At 27.9% G+C, this 25096-nt stretch overlaps 4 protein-coding genes across 10 annotated transcripts; 2 read left to right on the plus strand and 2 right to left on the minus strand.

The window, feature by feature from the left end:
* Window positions 1-615: 615 nt before the first annotated feature.
* gpp (DOT1 like histone lysine methyltransferase grappa) lies at window positions 616-10244 on the minus strand. 2 transcript variants are annotated; one of them, XR_004225427.2, is made up of 12 exons: window positions 9750-10244; window positions 8681-8860; window positions 8278-8604; window positions 7905-8172; window positions 7129-7807; window positions 6579-7050; window positions 5871-6485; window positions 5377-5804; window positions 5067-5300; window positions 4740-4990; window positions 4012-4160; window positions 616-3107 (listed from the first exon to the last, which is right to left on the minus strand). XR_004225427.2 is itself a non-coding variant. In XM_031918335.2 (11 exons), the coding sequence occupies exons 1-11, from the start codon at window positions 9825-9827 to the stop codon at window positions 2647-2649; spliced, it is 3993 nt and encodes a 1330-aa protein (XP_031774195.1). In that variant the 5' UTR covers window positions 9828-10244; the 3' UTR covers window positions 616-2646. The 2 variants fall into 2 exon arrangements, 1 of the variants encoding a protein (XP_031774195.1); XM_031918335.2 differs by lacking the exon at window positions 4012-4160.
* A 598-nt stretch (window positions 10245-10842) lies between these two features.
* Window positions 10843-13402, plus strand: PSR (bifunctional arginine demethylase and lysyl-hydroxylase PSR). Of its 2 annotated transcripts, XM_003696249.3 has the most exons (6): window positions 10843-11258; window positions 11723-11928; window positions 12031-12313; window positions 12447-12802; window positions 12890-13122; window positions 13242-13402. In XM_003696249.3, exons 1-6 carry the CDS (start codon window positions 11186-11188, stop codon window positions 13267-13269), a joined length of 1179 nt encoding a protein of 392 aa, XP_003696297.1. In that variant the 5' UTR covers window positions 10843-11185; the 3' UTR covers window positions 13270-13402. The 2 variants fall into 2 exon arrangements, with proteins under 2 accessions (XP_003696297.1, XP_086760622.1); XM_086904496.1 differs by lacking the exon at window positions 13242-13402 and having other exon boundaries at window positions 10992-11258; window positions 12890-13171.
* Window positions 13167-23649, minus strand: Klp31E (kinesin-like protein 31E). Of its 5 annotated transcripts, none has more exons than XR_015291022.1 (17): window positions 22686-23649; window positions 21147-21531; window positions 20466-20912; window positions 20286-20394; window positions 19995-20198; window positions 19607-19908; window positions 19232-19475; window positions 18222-19123; window positions 17804-18153; window positions 17551-17739; window positions 17356-17475; window positions 16037-16205; window positions 15862-15967; window positions 15222-15776; window positions 14852-15119; window positions 13797-14600; window positions 13167-13697 (listed from the first exon to the last, which is right to left on the minus strand). XR_015291022.1 is itself a non-coding variant. In XM_086904473.1 (17 exons), the coding sequence occupies exons 1-17, from the start codon at window positions 22718-22720 to the stop codon at window positions 13690-13692; spliced, it is 4449 nt and encodes a 1482-aa protein (XP_086760599.1). In that variant the 5' UTR covers window positions 22721-23649; the 3' UTR covers window positions 13167-13689. The 5 variants fall into 5 exon arrangements, 4 of the variants coding, with proteins under 4 accessions (XP_086760599.1, XP_086760597.1, XP_086760598.1 ...); XM_086904473.1 differs by having other exon boundaries at window positions 13797-13870; window positions 17356-17457; XM_086904471.1 differs by having other exon boundaries at window positions 13797-13870.
* Window positions 23650-23707: 58 nt separating this feature from the next.
* Window positions 23708-25009, plus strand: RpS11 (ribosomal protein S11). Its single transcript, XM_012490314.3, has 5 exons — window positions 23708-23735; window positions 23960-24085; window positions 24174-24379; window positions 24554-24678; window positions 24905-25009. Exons 1-4 carry the CDS (start codon window positions 23724-23726, stop codon window positions 24675-24677), a joined length of 468 nt encoding a protein of 155 aa, XP_012345768.2. The 5' UTR covers window positions 23708-23723; the 3' UTR covers window position 24678; window positions 24905-25009.
* The last annotated feature ends 87 nt before the right edge of the window (window positions 25010-25096 follow it).

Here is a 25096-nt window from a genome sequence, read left to right on the forward strand (position 1 = left end):
TATATTTTTTCCTTTAATAAACATGATAACAGCATTATCAATGGAACGATTAAAGATTTAATAAATTAAGATAAAAATGTGGTATATTTCAATGCATTGATTACTCGATGTACAAAACAGATACTGTATGAAATATAATCTGTTCAGGTAGAACTTTGTACTTTGTTGCATTATATCTACAGATACTGTTTACATCTCGGTTCTATAAAATCGTATTATGATCATTTCTGGTATATATATATATATACCTATATTTCAACCATTGTTCGCTCACGCAGCAAATCAATGTATTATCCTAACAAACGTACTAGCATTTCCTTTCGTTTACAACAAAAGTATATTATTGCATAGATAATAATTAACATAATCAGGCAATTTTGTAATAAATTTCTTCAATTGATGATATACGCTTAAAAATTTGTCTACCATTCTATATTGTTTTTCTCTCTTATTTCTTCTTCTCGGCGCTGAAGAGATCGGGCAAATAAAATGATAACAATACAACAATATCAATATTTTTCATTATACCACGATTTGCAAGATTCATTTTTTCTTTCTTTTTTTTTACTATGTGATAAATCACGCAAATGGAAGGTAGGAATGAAAGAGAAAATATGCTTGTTACAAAAACCTTAGTATTAAAATATTTCAATAAAAAACAATAAATAATAATCATGATCAATAATAAAATTAATAGAAGTTTCGGCAGTGTATATAACATGCTAAACTTGGCAGGTGCCTACATCATTATTTAATTATATCATATTAATGTATAAGGGGATTATTAAATAATTTGATAACTAATTACAATCAAGTACGGCGAGCGATCGATTTTTTTCTGGCTCTTTTCTTTTTTCTTTTTTTTACATTTCAATCCATGAAATTCACTTGGTTGTTTCTTTTACTCGCTCATTCCCCTTTCTCTCTCTCTCTCTCTCTCTCTCTCTCTCTCTCTCTCTCTCTCTCTCTCGCTCTTTGTCTCTCTACAAATCTTTTGCGCTATATTTAGGACACAATGACTAAAAAATCTTTTATACAACGTAGATGCGTCTATTTTTTTAAAAAGTGCGTCGCATCATATTTACAAATCGAATCTCATATTTATCAACGAGATTATTTCAAGTCATCAAACCCTGCTGGGAAAAATTGTCTATTTAACTCTCGTAGAGAGATTGTTCTTTGGATTATTTTGCACAATCTTACAAATCAGTGGGTAAATTTGTGCCAGAAAAAGAAACAAAAACAGAAAAAGGAAAATGAATTAAATTTAATTTCTGGTTAGTGAAATGACTATTCTTTGCTATCTGTTGTCATATTTCATTTATGAACAACAATGAACACTTCGATGCTGCATCCTCAAGAAACAATCAGGGGATACAGAGCCGCGTATAAAATATGCAGCGAATATTTGCTACGAACACACATAGGTTTTGGTAGCTTTTTTTTTCCAATTTGTCAGCTAGTTACGTTAGCTTCAACGTTCATAATATATAGTACATTTTTTACACAGCACTTTCATTTGCTTTACTACATTTTACATGTAATGGTCGTGTACTATAGACGCGTCCATTTATAAATTTTTAATATTTCCTTCTTTTTTTTTTCTTTTTTTTTTTCACGGAATATAATCTCTATGGTATTAGCATATATTTATGAAGGCAAACACATTTTTATCGTATGTCAAATTGATGATATATCAAATCGACAATGATTACATGATATTCTAAAATGTTTTCTTTTTCTTTTTTTTTTTTTTTTTTAGCAAAAATGATAATATTCAATTTAAATACTCACCAGTGAGTAATTAGCAATATTTTTCATGTTTTTCTGACCTTCATATCTATATGCGTGTATATAGGTTCATATTTATATATGGCTAAATATTAGATTTTGATCGAAATATAACATTTCGAAAAAATTTCACAGTACATTTTTGATCGAAATATAACATTTCGAAAAAATTTCATAATACATTTTAAATCGAAATATAACATTTCGAATAAATTTCACAGTACATTTAGCCTCATAATGAAAATATCTATTAAATAAATATATTTATATGTAATGAAACATATGAAAGCAAAAACAAATTAAAGAGCCCTTGGCTCGAATATCGCTTCTTTTTTAATACAAAAAAGAAGAAAGAAAAAAATGAAAAAGAAAATAAGCCATAACTCTAATTGAGAATCGTGTTTCATAGTTGAATTATTTACTATAAAGATATCTAATGTACTAACATTGTACATGAAATAATTAAGGATTCACTGCAAAAAGCAGAAGGAAAAGAAATAATATTTCTATTACGAAAAATATATTCAGTAGAACTACATTTATCTAAACGTATCAGAAGATAAACAGTTCATGTAACTAGAATTCATATAGTAGGAGGTTATTAACTCTTTTCATTATCTACGATTTAAATCAAATAATAATTCATGTTCAAATAAATAAATTCAATAAAATTTTAAGTTAATTATACACTAGAAATTTCATTAAAGTTCAGATAAATAGAATTCTACTGTCTCGCAACCAAAGAAATATGGACTGTGTCCAATTCAATTACTGTGAATCTAATAATCATAATAAGAAAGATATTAAAAGCTTAATATACTTGCTTTTTTTTAGATAGGATGTATAAAAAGTTGATTAAGATTGTTCGTCATTCGAAGGCCACTGTCCTGAATGATTCCAATCCCAATCCTTGCCTTTAGGACGAAACTTACTCGTACTACCAGAATTATTCCAATCTCTATGAAAAAATTTTTTCTTAAAATGATGTCGTTCCGGATCCAGTTGACGTTGATATTTTAGAGGCACCGAAGATGTGCTACTGTTACTGCTGCTGTTACTGCTCGTACTACTACCGTTGGAGGGATTGGGTGGACGAGGACTAGTCGGTGAAGGTGTACGAGGAGGTCCTAGTGCTTCGTCCGGTGATGGAATTACTGGTGGAGGTCCTGTCACAGTGCTATCAGATCCTAAACCACTATCAGGACTCGTATTTACTCCCTCTGTCGATCTTCTTCGCTTATCTAGTTCTGTAGACGCGAACGCAACCAGTCTATCAAATCCAGAACTGATACGATCTTGCCAATCTGCCTCTCCATCTGCAAAATGAGTTCTATTTAGTTACTACACTGCTTAATATATTCTAAGAGGATACAATGTATTTTCATAAAAATAAGCCAATAACCCTTTTTAATAAAAATATAATAAAAGTATATTTGTTTTTTTGTAATTACTTTGTCATTTTTTGTATCCATGTACGTGTTATATTATGAATTGTGTAATGATTTTATTCATAAAGTAATAAAATATTATCTGTATCGTGTATCGTAATAGTGAATATTATTTAAAAGAAAATATATAAAAAGTTATACATTTGAAATATAGTTAAAGATAGATATCATATCATAAGATAGGTATTATAATAAAAATTAAAATTTATAAATATTTATTATATAATTAATAAATGAAATTTAAAAAATAAAATAAAATATTTTTTTATTATGTAAATATATCATTCCTTAGAAAATAAAAATATGTATTATATATACATGTATGTGTCATGTACAGTACCTTATAATATCCACTTCATCTTTTCTTCTATAACTTATACAACTATTCAATGAAAGAAACACTAAATTAATAGCATTTTATAAATTATTCTATCATGCAGAAAAACATGCACCAAAATTACAAAAACCCATTGACTAAGAATACAATATGTTCATATAAATCTAACATGCTTTATTTCTTAAAAGTTCCTAAATGCATAAGTAGGCTGCAAATTATAAAATAATCTCTATCATTTTTTTTTTTTTATTATTAATTTCTTGAGTCTGGCTTATTTTCATGGAAAATGTATTATATTATACACAGATATTTAATATATATAATATAAACTAATATATCATTTACAAATATAAAGCTAAGAATCTAAATTTTTTTTATGGCTGTAATAATGATAATAAAGAAAGAATTTTGAACAACCCCTGTAGGATAACTCACCAGCAACCACGAACCAACCCACAGGCAGCCATACTTTTTGATTTCTCCCTCTGAATGTGTCTCAATCTCTAACAAAACAAGCTTCAAGGGTTGTGAGTGAGATTGAGTATGTGACAGACAGATCTAACCAACAAACAGCTACAGTGCATCTAACAAATACAGCAAACAACAACAAAAATAAATATAAATAAAGATCAAATACCAGCTCCATAAGATAAAGTAAACCATAGACAATGATCTTAAACCATTAGTGCATAAAAAACTAATAAAAGATGCATAGCAGAAACTAATATAATAGTGTTTTAAAAAAAGATAAAGCAGAGTGTTACAAGTTTTATATTAAGATATAAAAACTATTTATGAACAGATTAAATAAATTGTACATCTTAATAATAAAATCAAATAAAATATAAAAATATAAAATGTAAATATTTTTGAGATTTTCTCTATTCTGTTGGGTTGGTAATTTATATTATTAAATATGGTTGCATTATAAAAATTAATTGATTTCATTAATAAATATAATATTGCAAAGAATTTAATATTTAATTTCTATTGAAATTATTGAAATTAAACATTCATTAATATATTCATCTTTTTTTTACAGCCAGTATAAAAAGCATATTTTAAAACTTGAATATGTACATTCCAAAGCATCTTCTACTCTAATTTCTATAGAATGCATAATAGAGAAAGAGTAAAATAAAAATATAGAATATTTTGCTTACCGTCATCGCCAATACCATTTCGTTGTCTCTGTGTTGTCATTTGAGGTTCATCAACTAATGGTGTAGATGTATTAGAATGTGGTTCTACAAGAGGACTTAATGGCGCTCCACTTGTGCTTACTGATGACACAACTGCCTCTGTTTTTACTGACATTGAAGATTGTGATTGACAAATGGCTGTCACCATACCATTTGTTGTTGCACTGCCATTATTGTTGTTACTAGTTGCATACCGAGGATATGGTTGAAATCTATTACAAAATAGATATGTATTAAATGATTCTTTTTACCATAGAAAAAATGAGAATGTAAATAAAATTTCAATACCTTCTATTTGTAGTCAACATTGATTCAGTTTTAGTATTGTGATTATTTAATATACGAGCATGTAAAGATGCAGCTAATCCTTCTACTGGCAAAAGCTCTCCATTTGATGTAGTCTGTGATGAATGTAATGATGGTGGAGGATGATTCTGTGTAAGTGACTGAGAGGGATTGTCAGAGAAGTACGATTCGTGATAAGGTTTGATGTCTGCACGAGGTAATTGAACTGGTGTGTATCTAAATAAAAAATATAATAGATGAATTATAAAATAAAATTATTAAAAGTAACTTCTATATAATAGTAATTTGATACCTTTGTGGTTGTGTTACTGGTGTAAATAATACAGATGATCTTGAAGTAGTAGTAGGAGTGCATGTTGAAACTGCAGAACAAGTTGGAGCATAACTAGCTACATGAGCAAGAGTTGATAAACCAGCATCACCTTCTGCACTAGCTGGTCTACTAATAGGAGAATATACAGTTTCCGGCCTTATCATTGCACTCATATCTACAGCTGCATTTATTATAGATTGATTTGATATTTCTAATGTTCTTTCTATTTCTCCACTGACTAAATCACCAATTGTTCTAGTACCGAGCAGTCCATTTCCTCCTGTTACAATACGATTATCATGACTCGATTGCCTCGAGTCGATTGTTGGTCTGTCAGGTGGTGTTAAATGAGAAGAAAGACGTTCTTGAGAGAGGTGACGGCGAAGTGCTAACTTCGCAGGTGAAACCTAAAAAAAAAAAAAGTGATTTAAATTATTTGTACATTAAATTATAAAACTACCGCAAAAAATTACCTGTGTATAATCAGGGGTGGAAACATTTTGTGGTAATGTAATACGTTTCCTATCTTGCTCAGTCTGATTTTGTAATTGCACCTGTAGTTGCATTTGTTGTTGCTTATTTCTATTTTGTTGATCTTCATTTAGAACACTTGTAATAATACTTTTTAATCTATCTTCAAAATTTGCAACTCTAGGAGGTTCCTGAGTTCTATTTGTTGTTTCTTTATTATTTATTTGTGTTTGTGAGGATGAAATGGATGATGTAGTAGAAAAACTGAGAGATGCTTGTGGCAGTCTGGTTCTAGAATTATTACTTGTATTAGTATTTTGTCTGCTTAATATTCGACCAGCTTCTATTTGTCTGCCAGTTTCCAAAATTTTTTGCGCCAATATTTCTGGATTATTTTCTTGTATTTTTCCAATATCAGGAACGTCAGGCCATTCTTGTGATCTAGAACGTCCTTCTCTATTTTTTCGTGATGATCCGCTTTTTCCATTTTGCTGCTGATGATGTTGATTTTGTGAATGTTTAGAATTTGCCTCTCTTTGTTGTTGAGCTATTGCAGCAACCTGTTTTTCATTACTTGCTCTTTCCAACACATTTAATTCATGTTCCAATTTAGACACCTATAAATTTATTAGAATTCAATTTATTTAAATATTCTTTTTAAATATTTGTTTAATAGTAATTATAATATAATTAAAAAATATTTTACTAACTTGACAATGTAATCTTTTACGTTGAGACAAAGTTGCGGAAATTTCTTTCAATATGTAATCCTGAGTAAGTGGCTGTGGTGGATTTGATATGCCATTTGTATTTGTAAGACTGTTATATTTCTCTTGTAATTCTTGATGTCTAAGTGCAGTTAATCTTGATTGTTCACTTTCCATAGATGCAACTTGAGCTTGCAACTTACTTGCTTTAGCTTGCAATTGTTTATGTCTAAGAACTATCTCTTTAGCTTTTGCAAGTAAATCTCCAGGTGATGTTGCATTTATACCTAACTCGGTCATTCTTGCTTTTAAAAGTGCTACACTATCATCAATTAATACTTTTATTTGTTTTTCTAATTGCGCCGCTCTTGATTGCAATTTTGAATTTCTTTCTCTTTCTTTCGCAATATCTGTATTGACTGATACTCTGTACGAAGGAGTTCTCATTGATTCTAACATGAGCATGAATTGGTCCCTATATAAAAAAATATATAGTAGTTAAGAGAAATTTATATAAAAATACGCATATATATATTATAAAAAACAAATCTACCTGTACAAGTCCAAAAGTATTTGTAATGCATATGGAGTGGCGGACGGAGCAGGTGGTATACTAAGTTCTTCGTGTACAGAGGTGGAATGTGATTGTAATGAAAGTGATAATGAAGACAATTGTTGATCTACGCAACCAGGCGCAGGCGGTGGTTTCTTTCCCAGAGCTTGTGGAGATGTGCTAAGTAATGTTTGACTATGTAATAAATCCAGACCAGAAATATTAATTGCTTTCTTGGGTTTCGATTTCTTTACGCCTCTTCCTCTTTGTCTGCCTCTAGCCGGAGGTCTTGTTATACCATTAGATTTTCTATTTAATTTTCTACGAATTTTATTTGGTTGTCGACGATTTTTAATATTATTCTCATCTACATCTGAATCACTATTCGTTCCTTGTTGTTCTGAATGATTTGGGCTTTCTAACTGTCTTGAAAGATCTCGTTTAGCTCTGTCACCTCTCTCATTTCTATTTGTAATCTTATTACTACTGCTGGCAGTGTTATTTATCACAGAATCAGAATTTTCATCGCCACCTTGTTTATTGTTCTTTAAGCGGTGGAAATAACGTTCTAACTTAGTACGATCAATTACATGTAGATAATAAGACACTGGTTTACCAGTCCACGAGACAGAACCTTTTAGCGGTGACATTTCCGAAACATGCATTATTGTGCCAATATCTATAAATAAATGTTTATAAACATTTTTTTAATAAATTATAATAAATTTTTATTATATATTTCTTAGCATTTTTAAAAATATAATACAAATTATTACCACTGAGATTTCTATCCGTTATACGAAAATTAAGAGGACAAAATGATTTTGACGATACAATGCGTGCACCATCCCGTAAATCAGCAAATCGTTCCTTTAATTGATGATCCACCGTTGGACCGAATGCAAAATTATTGACAAATACTATTGTAGCTCCGGTAATGCTTTCACGATGTTCATCAGCTAAAAAATCGCCTTTTACCAAACGATATTCGCCGCATCTTTTTCCATACCAATTCAACCATTTACGAAAGTTTACTTCCATACTCTAATATTTGACAAAAATAACTTGACTAATAGACTTGTATATATAAAAATTTATTATTAATAAAAAAATATAATGTTTTTAAAATCTAATAAAAAAATAATATACCTGTGCATATCTTGATGGTACATCAGCTCTTTCAACACCAATACAAATTTTACATAAAGTAGCTGCAGCCATTTGTAAAACTACTTGACCAACTCCAGATCCCAAATCAACAAATACATCATCTTCTGTTACATCAATCTGATCGATCATTTGACATACTAATTCATAACTTGTTTCTCCATAAACTTCTGGTGAAAAAGGTTCGTATTGATTTAATTTGTCTGGTTCCACTACTGCTTGATTATATGTTTGTTGAAGTATATGCTTTAATAAACCTCGACTAGGTCTTTTATTTAATCTTTGTGATGGTAAACTAGTGCCTTTTTCCTATATTAGATTATTTTAATTAGAACTAACAAAAGAATTATGAATTTAGATAAATATAATTAATTTTTCTACTTACCAACTGAACTAAACTATCAATTGCTCTATTAAATCTGTCACATAAATTTTTCATACTTTCATAATCTCTTGTGTCATAATCACATAAAATGTTATTTTCTAATGGTAGTTTTAAATCTGGCAAATCTTCACAAACCCATCTCATTGTTTCAACAACATCAAGTGCACCATCGTGACGATCCTATAATGAATAAATGAATAAAACCTATTTATTTATATAAATATATATAAAATCCATTTTGAATAAATTAAATAATACATAATTCTATTTCGTCTATTCTTTTTTTAAATTATTTAATATTTTAAATCAATAATAAATATTTATAACTTACATATATATGACATATATAAAATTACATTTAAACAAACATATACAATAAATAGAAGATCAATTAAAAATAAAAATTTACAACATAAAAGAATTTTCTATTTCCTGAAATTTCTTATAATCATAATCAACATGCTTGTACATTTATAGTTATAAAAAAAAATTTGTTAAATTTATCTTTATATATATCAAGAAATATTTCTATAAATTTAAATTAACAACAATTTTTATAAAATTAAAATAAAATTATTTTATATAAGAAACATTTCTAATTCAATATACAAATAATACAATTTATGATATTATAATAAAATATCTCATTAGTATAAATAAATAAATAAAATAAAATAAAAATAAATAATTGAAAAAATGATTATGAGCAAAAATCAAGAAATGAAGAAATTATTTAAAAAAAAATTATTTTGAGAAAAATTTTTTTTTTTAAATGCACATACATTGTAGTATATATAATTAAAAATTATACATATGGAAATAATTATTAATAATTATTTGATATGAAAAACTTAAGAATTCAAAAGATTTTGATTCTGAAGTAAAATAAACGTGACATTATAACAAAATAATAGTGGGAAGAATTCTCATCGTGTGATACATGTACGATCAGCTGTGAGGATGAGGGATAAACGACAGGTTACATAGCAGTTCTTTTATGTATTTCTAACATTATATATTTTTTTTATATAGAATATTATTAAATGCGTAATTAATAAAATTTACTCACAGATCCGGATCCAGAAGTAAGGGGCCATTGATAGACGATCGGTTCTGCTCCGGCTGGCGAGTGCAGGCGCAGCTCCATTTTAGCAGGGCCGTCGTCTTCGTCCCCGTCGTCGTCCCCGTCCACTTCTTTAGTAAATCGTTTCTTTCGAAAGCCCAGCTCAGGATCGTGTGACGTAATCACTTAGATTAACCGTTCGGTGGAGGATCGTGATCGCTCGTCCTCCCCGCACTAGGACACTACCACCACGTAGACGACGCTCGCGGACCCCCCCGCTCCGCGGTTACTTCCCCGGACATGAAAAGACACGAAAGGCCACCTTCAGCGACCGTCAATCCACAGAGACAAGCGTTAGCCTTAAAGGCAAGCATCCAATTTCGACACGACAATGGGGAGGGCCAAAGGAATACGCCAAAACCGCCACCAGGAACACGGAACACGAGGCGCACAACAGAAAAACACTGACAGACTATTGTGCTGCTCAAGAAACAGCGGTTTGGGGGGGATGACGACATCAAAACATGGCGTCATGCCTCTTCCTTCTACCGTATCGTGCTCGTGCGGCAGCACATCCGGGTGTTCCGCGCCAACTTGTTGTATTGCGCATGCGCGTCGGGAACCGTTGAACTTTCGACCGCGGATACAATTTTCTTGTTGTGTTATTAGTTTATATTTTTTAAATGTTATTTTATTTATTATTTTCAAAAGAAATAGATTTATTAAAAATTTTTGATATAACAATGGAATTAAAATCACGAGAGAAAATTGTTTTTAATATTATACTTTAATGATAATAATTTTGTAATATATTTGCTTTTATAATGCTTATAAAAATTTCTTTTATTAACAAATTGAAATGTTAGAACATGTATAATACTTATAATTTATTTTTTAATATCGAATATTGTTTTATTTTAAATAAAAAGTTATTTTATATATATTTATATTATTACATATATATATATATATATATATGTATATGTAGAAAAGCGAAAGTTACGATATCGATATTTCTAGAAGTGCAATTACATTTACAGAATGACCTATTGGCAGAACATGGTATTTGTCACGTAGGCAGTTGCATTCAAGAATCAGCGCCTCTGTAGATAATATACAGAACTTAGTTCTATTATTTAAAGTTATCTTATTATAGTTAATAAAAATGCTGCATAACACATTGAAAATATATTTGACAGAACATAACATGAAGTTAAAATTAAAGATTATTATTTTTTAAAATATTAACAAAAAAGTAGTTAATATTTCATATATTTTATGTGAAAATATTGGGTGATATTTTAATGCACCTTACGGCATTTATGTGAACTAAAAAGTACAGTTACCACTGAATGACGTGTTACACTTATTTCTTGATTGTAAATTGTAAATATATTAAAAAAGAGAATAGTCTAATTAGGTAACATAAAAAACGTGTAGTCATGATGGATGAACTGAAATTAGATCACCGTGCTAAAAAGAGGATCAAAGAGGTTAAAAGGAAAGCTAGACCAGGTAAACATGTCATAACCTAATTTATAACCTATACGTTGACGTGATATGGGCGTAAATTACTTTTAACAAACAATTGTTCTTCACGAATTATTTTATATTACTAGTATGACTAGAAGTAATTGAGACAACGTTTGTCTTCTTGTGACGCTCGTCGTTATAAACAGAATTTGGATATGTGATACAAGACCGAACTATCTTTGCCGACCTTGGATGATGTAACTCCAAATTTACTGAAAGTATTACGATAACAATATAATACAATGCACTTATACGTAAATAACTTACCGTTTCAATTGTTGTATAAGCATTAAATATTCTTTATTATATAGTATCAGTAATACATAAAAATGCTAATAAACCTTCATTATTTATAATGTAATCTATTATTTTTATATTATTAAAATGTCCTATTTTTTTAAATCACTTTTTTTCTTTCCTATACAAAAATCAAATATTTCTTCTAGAACTTGGTGATAAGGCAGCTTGGATCCAACATGGCTACAGCAAAAAATTTGAATCTTTTTGGAATTTTACGGACAATGTGGATCGTATTGATGAATCCAAAGTATCTACAGAGGAATTTATAGAAAAATATGAGAAACCTTACAAGCCTGTGATAATACAAGGTGTTCAAAATGGTTGGAAAGCCCAATATAAGTGGACTATAGAGGTATATACTTATCAAATTATTTTGTTTCTTATTTAGAAAATATACTTGATACTATACTTGATATTAATATTATCTTTTTCTAATAATTTTTTATTAATATAGAGATTAGTAAAAAAATATAGAAATCAAAAATTTAAATGTGGCGAAGACAATGAAGGATATAGTGTAAAAATGAAAATGAAATATTATGTACGCTATATGCTTAATAATGAAGATGATTCGCCTTTATATATCTTTGATAGTTCCTTTGGTGAACATCCTAGACGAAAAAAATTATTAGAAGATTATGTTATTCCTAAATATTTCCGTGACGATCTTTTTCAATATGCGGGTGAACATCGAAGACCACCATATCGCTGGTTCGTTATGGGACCTGCAAGATCTGGTAAATATTTTTCTTCTAGATTCGAAAGATCAAAAAATTATTAAATGCTTAAAAAAATATGCATTTAATTTAAAACTGTTTTATTTAAACAATTATTTTAAGACTACATTATGAATAAATAATATAAATACAGGTACAGGCATACATATAGATCCATTAGGAACAAGTGCCTGGAATGCATTAATTTCTGGACATAAACGATGGTGTTTATTTCCTACACATACTCCAAGAGATCTTTTAAAAGTATCAGCAGCTGAAGGTGGCAAACAAAGAGATGAAGCTATTACATGGTTTTCTATTATTTATCCACGTACAAAATTGCCTACATGGCCACAAGATTGTTTGCCAATAGAGATTTTACAAAATCCTGGTGAAACTGTTTTTGTTCCTGGTGGTTGGTGGCATGTTGTTTTAAATCTTGATGAAACTATAGCAGTTACTCAAAATTTTTGTTCGCGTACAAATTTTCCAGTAGTATGGCATAAAACGGTAAGAATTTATGAAAATATATTTGTTATATACATACATTATATATATATGTTTTTATATTTTAATAATATTACTTAATAATATTAGGTAAGAGGAAGACCAAAATTATCACGCAAATGGTTAAAAGTACTCAGGGATAAAGAATCAGAATTAGCAGCACTTGCTGAAACGATAGATGTAAAAGAAGATACAGGTGTTGCTAGTGATTCTTCGAGTGGTTCATCAAGCAGTTCTTCAAGTAGTAGTAGTAGTAGTCAATCAGAAGAAAGTGCAGATGATAGTGGCCAAGAATCATTAACAACACATAAAAAGAAGAAGAGGTATAAATTTATTTTATATGTATTTTTTACCAAAAAAAAGTATATTTAATATTATTATTAGTCCATTTATTTTTTTAATTACAAGTATAATTACATATAATACTGTTTCAAATTTTTAGAAGAAAACTAAATAACAGCCAACCCTGACAATATCAAGCATTTGGGACCTACAAAAACCTCAGACTGTACAGTATTAATCAACAATTATTGTTTGTACTAAGAGTAAATATTATAATTATTACCACCTTCATGTTCATAATAAAATAAATGCTAGATAATACCAAATTTGTCCTTATTAAGTAAATTTGTTTAATTCTTATACTTAATTCGCGATAATGCACTTAATTTTTGCAGAATCAATTTTTTTTATATTAAGTCTTTGGACTTCATATTTCTATATACTATAGAAATGTTTTGTTATTTAAAAATTACATTTATAAATTCTATACCTATTAAATGCTCATATTCATTAAGGCAGTACACGCGTAACTTAAACAATATTTAAAATATATATTAAAAAAATTAGTAGGCAATAAGTCAGATGCATTATCATTATAAATTCTCGCATTAATTATCTGCAACGTTATAAATTAATTAAAACAAATTAATAAATAAATAAAAACGTGTAGTTTTTTGTATTATACAAAACACTTTCAATAAGTGCATATATTAACTTTTTAATGAATTGCTTCTCTGGAAAGTTCTTGCATCTCTCTTATAGTAGCTCCATAGCCTCACCGTTCCGTCACTTCATGTTGGTGACCATGCAAAGCACCAAATTGGAGTGTAAACAACATAGAAGCAAAGTAATAAAAAATTAAATTAAATTTTTATATTCATCAACTTACAAGTTAATGATTATAACAAAGTATTATTTTTTACTACATTCATTCAAATGTTTTACATAGAATACATTCATAACAGCACTCACGCTATTAGTGATAAATTTTCATTAAAAATTTGCACAAACACTTTTAAAAAGCAATACTGATACATAGCTTTGATAAATACAAATGCGGATTAATCAAGAAAAGAAATATGAATCTTAAAAAAAAAAATTATTATTATGCTTAACAAATCTAATGTATAATAACATCAATAAATTATTAGAAATTTAAGACGCATTGAATTACATTCGAATATATAATCACATATTAAAGCATTTGAAGCAAAAAATAAAGTTATTATGATTTCATAATTTCATATCCTTTCATTATATTGAACATATTTCGAAAATATTATAAATGTATAAATATTAGCCAATGAAATTAATGGCATGTGTTTATAATAAACATGTCCGCACATTTTTATAAAATAACAAAATGTGTTTGGACAAGCATGCACATTACCACATTAACAATTTATAAATGCAAAGAAATATTATGCAACAAAACAAAAAAATAAGTTAAAGGGAAACTGTGGAAATAGACATGGAAAAGGAGGAATCAGGAATACGCCACAGCTTCACCTCTCCAGAGCTGCAATCAACATTTAAGATGTTATTCTATTCAAAAAAAAATAGTATAAGTACTGAACCCGAGCAGACATTTTAATTTATATGTATATACTTATATATAATTAAAATATATATATACATACATATATATTCAAATGAAAATATTCAAATTTAAAATAATATACAATTTTTGCATTGCAGTTATTTATATTATATTTCCAATATGCTTCGGGTCAGTTTAATATAAGCGATAATACAAAAAAATATACTTACTTGCTTGCAGTAAAAACATGTTGCTGATTAGTTATTACAGCATTAATAGCAGTATTATGTGCTTTAACTTCTCCTATTGGAATACATTCTGCTTGATCCTTTGGTATAGACCATGCTTTTAAAACTCCTCCTCGGCAGCCTGATATCATTACAGATCCATTATTAATCATACATAAACCCAAAATCCAATCTTTATGAGCATTATTCAATGACTGGACTAGTTCCATTCTGCTTAGATCCCATCGTTTAATACACATATCCCTTGAACCTAGAAAAAAATTCATCATTAGAAAAGTTCATTAAGTTTTAAAAATATTCCAAGTGCATATTAAAAATATTAATCAACATTAGAAATCATTTGTAAATATACCAGAAAATAATGTTAAATCGCATGTTGTCAAACACTGAACGCCATCGTAATGTGGTGGTGCTAAACTGACTGATTGTCCAGATGCATTTGCTTCAACAAGAGATATTAAATGATCTTTGCTGCCAGTTATCACTCTACCATCATCTGCGACAGCTAAGCACATTACTGCTGCCGTATGTGGTGTACTTAGTCTTCCAATATGTGTTAATTTACGAAGATCCCATACTCTGACTTTATCACTAGATGCGGTATATAATTCTTGTTCATCTATACTAAGAACCAGATCATTGATAGTTGTTTCACCAACAGGAACTTGGAGCATTCTAGATGGAGTTGATAATGTAATTGGCCCACTTTGAACTTGACCAGAGGAAAATAAAGTTTTCACACAATTGTTGCCAATCCGTAAATCCCAGACCTTCACATAAGCAGAAGAAACACTGAATAATAAATTATGAATTGGTGAATATTTCACTGCTACGACGTTATTCGGATGACCACTTAATGTAAGATTTTCAATTCCTGTCCCTAAGTCCCATACTTTTACAGTTCGATCTAAAAATATATGTAATTAATTTATAAATAATATTAAAACAGAATTTGCTTTTAAAATTTCAAAAATTTGTTTTACATCATATACCTTTTGAACCACTGAAAAGTAAATCTGAAGTTGCACATATAGTCAAAACTGCTTTACTATGTCCTTCAGCTACATGAGTACATTGTAAGATTGCACGTGGTTGTGTCTAAAAAAATTATGTATATAAAAAATATCATATATATTTAATAAAATGCTATATTCATATTATTATTACTTTGCCTTGATATTGAGAAATAATTCCTTTCATAGGTTGTGGATCTGTCGATGTTGGTTGTCGACTTGCAGTCAATCTGGAGAAAACGTTTTCTTCTCGACTATTGAATCGTCGGTATGTAGTTGGAGATCCAGGAGGTGATGACACATCTGTATGTGCTACCTGTTCCCTAGTTGAGGGTTTGTTATGTTAGCGTGTTAGTTGGGTATTTTAATTTTATTTTAATCCAGGATGAACTATATTGCTTTGAAACAAGATAGATCATGCAAGTGCATTATTATAAGATATAATCATAAATTGAATATAATTAGTAACAATATTGTTGAATCATAAGTGTATGAATTTATATAATATTAATTTTTTATAATTACATACAATATAAAAAAATATTATATATCAGTATTTGAAAAATAAAAAAAATATTTAATAACAATTAATAACAAATATGTGAGAAAATTAATTATAAGCAATACACATCATGATTTATTACAAAAAAATATTAAAAATAAACAAATAAATAATAATCCACCAAGGGGCTTTTCAGAAATATTTTTATAGGTCAGTGCACCTTAAGTGTTTGTGCTTTTATTTATTAATTGACATGTGTACAAAATGACTGCTTACATATATACAAATTTATAATCTTTTGGTGAAACAATATGCTTCATACAAATAGAAATTTTAACGACATTTATACATATATTTATATTGAAAAAAAGATAGAAATATATATAAATATAATACATTAAATTATTTTGTATTAAAACAAATTTAATAAAATACCTATAGTAAGAACAATAAATAAAGTATTAATATTATTAAGTTTCTTCCAAAAACTTAAGAATTTTCAAATGCATCTTATACATGAAATAGAATAGAATTTCATATAAATTAAATTTTCTCTTTTAATATAACAATTCATATGTTATTAATCTTATGAATTATTAATTTGAATTTACACAAAATTTAACAAAACAAATTTTCATGAAAAACAATAATAAAAACAATAATAAAAATAATAATAATGTTTTAATTAATGAAATAAATCAATTTTTTTATACATATTTTTCTTTCATTAATCTTTCAATAATTTTTCTCTTTTTAGTTACAATAAAAGAAATTGTCATTGTTTTATATTGACTATTTAAAATAAAAACAATTAAAATTACATGATGAAGATATCAATTAATGCACTTGTTTATGAATAGTACAGATTTTTTTATGAAAGAAATTTAACCAATAGTGCATGAAACAAGGCATCAACACAAAGATATACAAAAAATATGAAAATTAAAACGTGCTGCAGAATTATCACTCACATAGAGCCTCCACCAGGATGAAGTGGTCGTCGCAGCGGTCTTGGTGATGTACTATCACGTCGACTTAAAGTCGGAGATCCACCAGTTATATTACCATGACTTCTAGTTAAGACCAATCCTCTTACAAATAAAATTTTTTTATTTTGTATACCAAATTATATGATATACAAATAATTAGAAAATAATTGAACTTACTTTAAACTACCAGGCGCACTAGGTACTCTTGTAAGTGGATGGTTATGACTTTGACTTTGTTCTTCAGTTCTTAAATTATCTGGATTAGCTTGTACTCCATAAAGAAGTTCTTGAGGTTGCGTAGTTCTTCGTCGAACCTTATTATTGCGTTGTTTTTCCTCTCCAATTATAACTTGATTATAATTTTCACTAATATTTTGGATTAAATAAATTATTTATTCAAAAAAATATTAAAAAATATTACATAACTTACTTATCTGGTGATGAACTCCGTGAACTAGGAGGACTATAATTCATTGTGTTATGATGATTATTTGTAAGAGATAAAAGGTCTCTATCTCGTAATACATGTTCTAATAATTGATGTTGCACATCACTTTCTTGTGCAACTTGATTTAATCTCGATTCCATGTCTCGAACTTCAAGTTGCTTTTGAGCAGCTACGCAACTTTGCTCAACAGTAAACGCTAACATTCTTTGTAATAAATATTGAGCTTCGTCGACTGACTGAATTGTCGATATAAGAGCTTCAACACCAGGTTCTCCTTCACCTTCTCCATCTCCCATTTCCATCATATCACGTTGACATTCGGAAATACTATCCTATAATAAATAACATAAAATAAAGTAAAAATAGTTATATACTATAATAATATAAGAAAAAAAATTACCTGTAAATAACTAATTTTACTCTTCACATTATCAATTTCTTCATCTATATCGGTTGTGTCTCCTCTCGAATTTGCAATAGTATTTCTATGTTTTTGAAGCTTTTCAAGTTCTCTGCCTAATTCTTCTCGTTCTTGTAGAAGTCTTTCCATTTCTCTCTCAGTTTCTGCTGCTGCTTGTTTAGCCAATGCTTGCTTGGCAATAGTTCTTTCAAATGTTTGCCATCTTTGTTTTAATGCTTTTGGATTGATTAATTTAGGTGGTGCTCTACCCGCTGCTTTTTGACTTAGCCCTCTATCTCGCTTTCTTAATGCAGATACTTCTTCTTGTTTACGCCTAAGTACTACTTCTTTCATTCTTTTATCAGCTTCAAGCGTCCGAATCATATTTGCATTCTTTCTGCTTTCTTTACGTAATTGTGCTATTTCTCTATTACGTCTCAATTCATTTTCTTTATGTTTCTGCGCTTCTTCACGCATTTTATTCAAAAGTTTTACTTTTGCTCGTTTCATTTCCGCTAATTCATTTCGAAGACCTCTTAATCTGTTTTCATTCTGAGATTGACTTTTGAGTAATCTCGCATGTTCTTTCTTTGCAGATTGCAAAAGTCGCACTTCTTTTTGCATAGCAGAAAGTTTCTTTTCATATTCATCACGTAATTTTTTTACTTTTTCTGTTGGTGGTGTTGGTTGCTGTTGTAATGATTGTAATACCTTATCTCTTTCTTCCTGAGTATCTCTAATTCGAGCTTGTAATTGAGCAAGTTTATCTTCATAATGTTGTTTCATAGTTTGTAAACGTCGTTGAGAAAGTTCAAGTTCTTGTATTAATCGTTGTTTTACGTCAATATCTGATGTTAAGGCTTCCAATTCGCGACCCATAGCTGCCTCTTCTTCATCTTCTTCTACAAAAACATTACATGTAATGATTATTTGTAAGTAATCATTTTTTTTAAATTTCATAAATAATATAATATATTCATTACATATATGTTTGTACACATAAAATATACCTTTTCTATCAGAATCATCATCAGAATCATCTTCACTAACAGAATCCTGAGTTATTTCTATATCATCACCTTCTGCTTCATCTCCTGTTTTACCAGCAATATTAATAGTATGTGTATGTTGTTCTTTCAATGCAGTTAATGTTTCAATTTCTTTTTGTAATTCTTTCTTAGCATCATTTAATATTGATGTAGAATCACTATGAAATATGTATCCTGAATCACCATAAGGATTTGCTGCATTAACCTATATAAAAAATATATATAAATTATATAGAAATTAAAAAATTATTGAGAAATTAATTTTAGAAAGATAACATTATATTATTTCACAGAAAAATAATATTAATATTACTTTATATGAATTCTTATATATACCTGAATTTGTCGTTTCTTCAGTTGTTGATACATAGCTTCAGCTTCCAAAAGACGAGCTCTTAATTCTTCTATTTCTTGCAAATATCCTTGTATTAAACTTGTTACTTCAGGATTTTCTCCAGTTGATGATACCCATTGACCAGCAGCTTTTTCTGCTTGTAGAAGAACATTTTTTGCTGTCAATGCTTCAACTGTTTCTGAAAGAGCTTTAACTCTAGTACGAAGGCTTTGTAATTCACTATTTAACATTTGATTTTCATGCCAAGCATCATTTATACCATCTTCTCCGACAACTCTTTTACCTAAGAAAAAATAAAAATAAATAAATTTGTCACTTTTTCAAATAAAAAATATATATCACAAAAATCAATTTTTTATATCCATTTACCTTGTCTATATTCCATTAATTCCAATTGAAGCTGTTGTATTTCTCTTCTGAGAGAAGCAATTGTTCTTGAACTCTTATCCTGATTAATTGTAACTTTATTCTTTATATTTCTTGCTCTATTTGCATATTTCAGAGTACTCAAAGTTTCCATAAAATCTCTATCACTTGGTGAAACACATGCTATCATAACTGTTTGACTATTACCTACAATCAATTTTATTAATATCTTAATACAAACATAAAAATACTTATTCTATAATTTAATACTTAACATTTTTAATATTTTATTACCTCCTAGTGAATCTTGAAGTAGTCTAGTCAGTTTTGAATCTCTATATGGTACATGTAAAGCTCTTTTTGTTTTATCACCAAGAGCAGAAATTACATTACCTAATGCCAACTATAATGCAAAAAATAATTATGATAATTGAAATATTATGCAAGTTTTTTAAAAAATTATCAACACATTACCAATCCACAATTTATGGATATTCCCTCTTTTGCTCTATCTCCTGTAGCACCAGTTCTTTTCAGTCTTTCTGACCCAGCTAAATCTACAAAATGAAATTTTGCAGTTAAAGTTTCAAATTCGCTGGTAGGTTCAGAACCACTTGTATCAACATCAGCATCAGGATCTTCAATTTTTATATATCTTTGTTGTTTTATGTATAGGGTAAATATTGCATGTGATCTTGATGATTGGGTATTCATTTGGGTTGATCCAGTTGTACGTGATAATGCTCCTAATCTTAAATATTCTAATGCTTCTTCTGGACTAGTAACAATTCGAGGTTCCACTCCAGCTAAATGAATATTGCCTGAGGGATCTTCATGAATACGAGCACCACCTCTAGGTCCACCAGGTCCTAATAAATCTTTCAAATCCTCATTATATAACTCTAAAAATTGTGCAGTAACCTATTATAACATATAAAGAAAATTATTTATATAGAAAAAAATATATTATATATTATAAATATATAATATACTATAAGATATTTCAATTTGATATAAAATAATTCATTTTAACATAAATAAAATATAAACTAAAAGATGTAAAATAATACAATATATATTATATTAGAAATTAATTTATACAAAAATACTTTTCTTTTTATTAATGTTATTAAAATTTTATAAAATATTACAAACCTTAAATTCTGGAGGCATTTGTGCACGCTCTCTAGCATTATGTTGTTTTTCTATAATACCGTCAAATAAATGTTTAATAGCCCTTGGAATAATTCCAACTATAGTTTGATCAACTTCCACATCAAATCCAGTACCCATAGTATATGTTTTTCCAGAGCCAGTTTGTCCATATGCAAGAACAGTTGCATTATATCCATCTAATGCACCTTCTACTAAACGAGCAACACATGTTTCATAAATTGTGCTTTGTCCTATACCAGTATCAAAAACATAATCATATGTAAAGGCCTTGTCAGGTCCAAGAAAGACTTGGGGTTCTCCAAGAGGTACTTGAGTACAAATTCTACACATGTCAATTACTTCACGTGCTACTTGAGGCCTTATTCTGTTAATAACAATAAATTATAAATTTATAATATTATAATCATAATATATATAATTAATTAAAGATGTATATATAAATATGAAATAAAAAAATAAAATTTAATTTTTGTTTTAATGTATATATATATACGTTCAATTAACGTATTTATATTCATATTATATCATAATTACATTCTAAATGCCATAATCGATTTTACGCATCAATTGTTATTATGTATATATACATAAAAGTCCCGCGTAATAAAAAAATATGATTTAAAAAAAAAAAATTTTTTTAATATTTAAGTAAAAAAAAGAAAAAAATAAATAAAAAAAAACTAAACAAACAAAAATAAATTATACAAATTATACAAAGATGAAAAAAACTATGTATGAAAAGCAAAATTCATTCATAAGAAATCAAGATGTAAGTATTCATTATACAACCAGTAATAAAACCTACGCATTTAATTCTTTAAAAGGAGATATTATATGGTTAAAGCATTTATAATGCAATATTGCATAAAAGAATGCTGACAAAATTTTAATTGTAAAATAATTTAAAAAATGCGAGAAACATAGAAGATGAAAACATAAACGAAAATATATAATCGATAATAGAAAGAAAAAGCAATATTATTTTTATAATTTATTACATATTTATTACTAAAATCTAAATTATGTACAATTAATTTTAAAAAAATTATTAAGGAATTACATAGATGTTGATAATTTGCATAATTGTTTCACTAATATTTAGAGAAATCTGTAACCATTTTGAAATGCGAAATGGTCTACATAAGATTTTCTAAAATCATGAAAGTGTAACATGATGAATCGATACATTTTATAATTCTTCATTAAACTTACAATAATAGACTTCTAAATTTAAAAAAAAAATAATATTAAATAAAATACATCGAGAACAAATATACAATTATATACATCAATGATAAGAATATTAAGATGTACTGCAATCATTAAAAAACTTTTTGAATTCGATTAATACTTGACGCAAATTTCGAAATTAAGTTAAGTGCATATCATTAATGTGATAAGCTGTCATCGCATAAAATCATTAATGTTAGTTTGACAATGTAGTCTAGTCGACACTACAGCGTCTTTTCAAAAAAATTCTTTAATGCTTTGACGTTTTAATATAAAAAGCGGACTTACCGTACGGCAACGCGTACACTCGTATCATCAGACATTTCGATGTTAAGTATTGTGCAATTCCTTAGAACGTAAAAGCAACAGAACTGGAGAAATCAACGAGAAATTACGATTAGGCTGAACTATTAGGCGACAATTATAATATTTCAATATATGAATATACTGAATGCGCACGCGTTATTAGATGCGGTAGTTGTAAAAATTCCGCATTTTTCGTCGTGAACACGCGCATAGATAACCATAAAATCCACTCAAACATGTCTCATAACGAAAGGAAATCTCTATCCTAGCCGCGTCAACTCAAGGATTGTATGGATCCTGAACTGAAATCATACGTGACAGACATCTTTAATTCTTTATGACTTAAAGTGACTATGTGCATCATCTGTTGATAGTTTTAAAAACTACTAATAGCTTTATCAATTGGAAATTATCGACTGTTTTCTATTCTTTTTTAATTGTTTGAATATATACAAATTAAGTTAATTAAAACACATACAAACATATAATGTATATAATATTTAATTTTCATTCTAATTATTAATGCAAAATATACATGATATGCAATATTTTTTTGTGTTACATACAACAGATTATAGATTTTTATTTTATATTTTTTGAACGATTTATTTTTGTGTACGTATTTAAATTGTAACATGCTAGATGGCATATCCTGTTTTTTCTCAAAATTGATATTTCAGAAATCGATATTGAGAAGAATATAAAATTCTATAACATCGTGTCTCTTTTATATTGTGTTAAAATTTTTATTCTATCTTATCCTGCTTTGATGATATTTTTCAAATATAAGAGATAGCACTGATAGTCTATTCTTATCTGATTTTCTAGTATTTATTTTCTTTATATTAATTTCATTTATAATACTCTAAGATAGCGCTGATTCCTAAATTATCACCTATATCACCTTTTTTCTCACTAAAATGATAACTTATTTTCTAATGTTGGTATACCTGAACATTCATAAATATAAAATAATATTGGTCACTTTTCCGGTTACGATCATTCTTTCAATACAACAAGATGGCTGATCAGGTACGTATGCATTTAATAATAACGATATGTATGCTTTTTTTATATTTATTTTCATTATTTATGAAATATAATTGTCCATGACATTAATTTTATTATCATAATTTGTATTTATGTAAAAGTTTGATTAAAAGATTTTAAAAATTTTGAAGGTTAATTGATAATATAATTGCTGCACGTGGTTAGAATATTTAAATATTCAAATGAAATGTATTATATTCTTTTAGAGTGAACGTGCATTTCAAAAACAACCCACGATCTTTCTTAACCGTAAAAAAGGTCTAGGTCCCAAAAGACGGAAGCCTATGAGATACAGTCGTAATGTAGGCCTTGGTTTTAAAACACCACGTGAGGTAAATATATAATTTATGAAAAATAATAAATTTATAAAAGACAAACTTTAATAATATTCAAAAAGTATATTATAATTTTATTTTTTAGGCGCTTGAAGGAACTTACATTGACAAAAAATGTCCATTTACTGGTAACATTTCTATTAGAGGACGTATTCTTACTGGAGTAGTACAAAAGATGAAAATGCAAAGGACCATTGTTATACGTAGGGATTATCTTCATTATATCAGAAAATACAATCGTTTTGAAAAACGTCATCGTAATATGAGTGTTCATCTTAGTCCTTGCTTTAGGTTTGTTCGAATAATTTTAAAAAGTTATTATGAAGATTATATGATGATAATGACGACGGTCTTCTGAAATATAATTTGAAGTAGTTTATTCGTCTTCTGAAAAAAAATTAAATTTTACATTTGTGATAGTTTCTTTTCTTTTATTATATATTATTATATTAATGTTTATTACAGAGATGTGGAAATTGGTGATGTAGTAACAATTGGTGAATGCAGACCACTTAGCAAGACAGTTAGATTTAATGTTCTGAAGGTTTCTAAAGGAACAGGATCTAAAAAAAGTTTCAAAAAATTTTAAGGTTATAAATATTATAATTTATAATTAATAATAACATTGATTTTTTTTATAAATTATTGAAAAAACAAAATTTTAAAATGATGAAAACAACGACGGTCTTCTGAATTTATTAAAATGAATGACATTATATCATATTCTGAATATTTCAAAAAGATTATTTCAATATATTTCTAAAAAAAATCTAACATTCTATTTTTATTTATTTATTTATTTTTTTTTTATTACAGGAGACATCAACAATATTATGAAGAAAAGAAGGAAGTTACATAAATTATCATCTTGACTTGTATCTTTTCATGTTAGAAATTAAATAAAAACATTTCTAAACAAAATTTTTTATCATTTGTTTTGTAATTACAAGTAACTTCAAAAAATGATATTTCAGAATATATTAATATTTTATACCTTGTATATAAATG

Source organism: Apis florea, unplaced genomic scaffold (assembly GCF_048593485.1).
Source record: "Apis florea isolate Af1SG1 unplaced genomic scaffold, ASM4859348v1 contig_2350_pilon, whole genome shotgun sequence".
Taxonomy (NCBI): Eukaryota; Metazoa; Arthropoda; class Insecta; order Hymenoptera; family Apidae; genus Apis; species Apis florea.